Raw genomic sequence first — 2,808 nt, 5'->3', positions numbered from 1 at the left:
ATTTTCATATTAATATAAGCCTCACCTTTCAATTAACCAACCTCTCTTCCTAAATTCATTTCATTAAACCCATCACATTTCTGCATTGCGCCAACAAATAACTCACGGGTACTGCATTTTCTTGACAAGTAAAAGTTAAAAGCAAAGGAGTAACCTTGAAATACAGAGAATATCCTTAAATTCTTCATATGATTCGGCCTAAACAAGATAATATTTATAGAATTAGAGTGCAGAAAATCTTACTACTTACATTCCTCTTCATTACTAACACAGTAGCATAAGGTTCTCACTCAATCTCTCTCTAATCATAGAATCTTTCTAACTTTCTGGCTGGTTGAATGCCAAGCAGATCAAAACATTTTTCCATCACTATTGCTGTCGCCTCGCATAACAACAGAATGCTATCAGTCTTGACCTCAGCCTCAACTTGAACCTTGTAATATCTTCGAAAAACCAACGAAAGGTCGTAAAGGTAGCGACAGAGAACACTTGGTCTGACTGCCAAGACAATAACCTAATAAATGGAAACATGGGTGTCAATCCAGGGAGGGAGAAAGAGACTGTGTGCATGTGTCCAAGATAGACAAGCAATCAGGAAAAAGGGTCTCATCTTACATGGGGTACCAAAAAACTGACAAATACAAGATGTTTATCTCTACAACGTGCTGAGATGTACATGATGCATGAAACTTGAGGCTGCAATACTACTAGATTAAACTAAACAATGTTCTATCATAACAAGGAAGCAAACTCCAACATAGAGATTAAGCGCACACGCTATCTGAGACTTTTTTGTGCTTAAGAATCTGAAATCTTGGTTCTTCATCTATAATGAGGTCCAACAGAAAAACAGGGACTCTAATATTTTCAAGCAGTTGTTACTAAGAGCCACATAACACGAAGCGAGACATCACGTCACTCATAATATCTTAAAAAGTCTTAACTCGGCAAACTTGATAAGCTGCAAACCTAACAAACGCCCTTCAGTATTCTTTCGGCCAGCATCCAACTCAATGGTAACATCCTGGGCCTGTTCAAAAGGGCATATTATCTCTTTAGTTTACCTTTACCAAAAGATATAATTTCTTTAGTCTACTAGAAGATATCCGGTTAGGATAAATAACACTTACCATCTTTAGTTCGTTCATGGGTACCCCAGATTTACTGATCACAGAACGTGCACAAGCAAGTGCAAACTGGAGAGAAACACCAGTATCTCCCTGCACAGAAAAGAACCCAACTGTTGATATAACAAATCCAGTAATTCATAATAATGACTTCCTCTACAGGAGAAATATATATACATATAGCAAATGTCAGGATAAGAGATGATATCTGAAATGAAATAAACCTTCAAACAGAAAGTGTGCAATGCAAAAGGGGAGGTACCTGATTTGAGAGGATATCATATAAACTCAGCATATAGTCGGCTGAATGATCATTTTTTAAGTCATTGTACCTGTTGATGACATAATTGATCAGCACAACACACAGAATAATTCTAAAGTTGTGAGAAAACTACAAGTGGGGGAGAAAACTAACTTAATTGCTCCACAGCCAATTACATCTACAATTTGTTCACGTTCCTCCCATGTCCACCTTGCTGCCATCTCTGTTCACAAATGAAAAGAATACACTAACATTCAACAATTTAGACAGAAAAAGTTAAGTAAAGGTATGTAATCAAGTCATACCCATTTAATCAAGTAAAGATATTGTTTTTGATAACGTTCAAAGGTCGTGTATTTAACTCAATCGATGCCAGATTGCAGTGAAATTGCAGTGAAAACATGATGGATCTGTCTGACATAATCCATTGGAATTCCAGCCCAGCTAGTAACTCTTAGCAAAGGAGCACTTAAAGAAAATATGATCCATTAACACTTCCAGTATATCTATCTAGGATTGAAGAAGATAAGACAGATGAAAAGTTTTACATCTTACATATATTGCCCAAAATAAAAAATAAAATTCACTTCCAAAATTCCTTTTGAACTGCTGATACATGCTGATACTAGTAAGCAACAAAAATACACTTACAGGAAGGCTTACATATTATTCTCATGTAGCTACATTTGTTTACAACTTGGTGAGTTGAAACCAAATCTAGATTTAAAAAAAAACTATCTGGAAAGAAAAAGATCCAAGATACATACCCATGAAAATGATAGCTTCTAAAAAGAGGAACCAAAATCTTCTCTGTTTCCGGGTACATATCAGATTATTGAGAGGAAAAATCATAGTGCAATGATGTTTTGGTTGTTGATGATGATGCTCTATTGAACCATCTTGTGCCATGTTATATTGTTGGTGTGATGTATTTTAGTGATGATCAAAAGACGGAGGCCGCGCAGATAAAATGGATGAAGAATAGAGAACTACTGCTTATAAAGGCTTACAGATCTAGTTTAGGGTTCGCTCATACTTGATCTAACGGAGTGACATACATTATGATGGATTAGACGGCTGTGATATGTGCTTATACACGTGGTTCGTTCTTTTTTGTAGGGGATCTCAACGCATTTCAACATTAGGGGCAAGCGTCTACTCATCATCTACGACGGGTGCCCGAGGAGTTCAGACATCTATTCCGGCGAATTTATTGTCTGTGGTCTTTTAGCATTTCTTTTGTGGAAGAGGAGAAAAAAATCAAAAAATGCTACTAAGTGGGGTGTGGATTATCTCATGTAGCAGACCGAACAATCCAAAAAAAAATTGGGATATCCTCTATTCAAGGTAGAGAAATGCGTCTGGGTATATTGCTACTTGAGATTTGTCACGCGGCCCGGTATAAATCGTTTATCGTTA

General features: G+C 36.7%; 1 protein-coding gene across 2 annotated transcripts; it reads right to left on the bottom strand.

Annotated features, from left to right (window-relative positions):
* Positions 1-202: 202 nt before the first annotated feature.
* On the bottom strand, positions 203-2,336 carry LOC113293700 (arginine--tRNA ligase, chloroplastic/mitochondrial-like). 2 transcript variants are annotated; one of them, XM_026542255.1, is made up of 7 exons: positions 2,157-2,280; positions 1,695-1,857; positions 1,543-1,612; positions 1,390-1,459; positions 1,131-1,220; positions 970-1,030; positions 203-514 (listed from the first exon to the last, which is right to left on the bottom strand). In XM_026542255.1, the coding sequence occupies exons 2-7, from the start codon at positions 1,696-1,698 to the stop codon at positions 423-425; spliced, it is 387 nt and encodes a 128-aa protein (XP_026398040.1). In that variant the 5' UTR covers positions 1,699-1,857; positions 2,157-2,280; the 3' UTR covers positions 203-422. The 2 variants fall into 2 exon arrangements, with proteins under 2 accessions (XP_026398040.1, XP_026398039.1); XM_026542254.1 differs by lacking the exon at positions 1,695-1,857 and having other exon boundaries at positions 2,157-2,336.
* Between the last annotated feature and the right edge of the window lie 472 nt (positions 2,337-2,808).

Source organism: Papaver somniferum, chromosome 7 (genome assembly GCF_003573695.1).
Source record: "Papaver somniferum cultivar HN1 chromosome 7, ASM357369v1, whole genome shotgun sequence".
NCBI lineage: Eukaryota > Viridiplantae > Streptophyta > Magnoliopsida > Ranunculales > Papaveraceae > Papaver > Papaver somniferum.
This window is presented reverse-complemented; position numbering and strand designations above follow the sequence as displayed.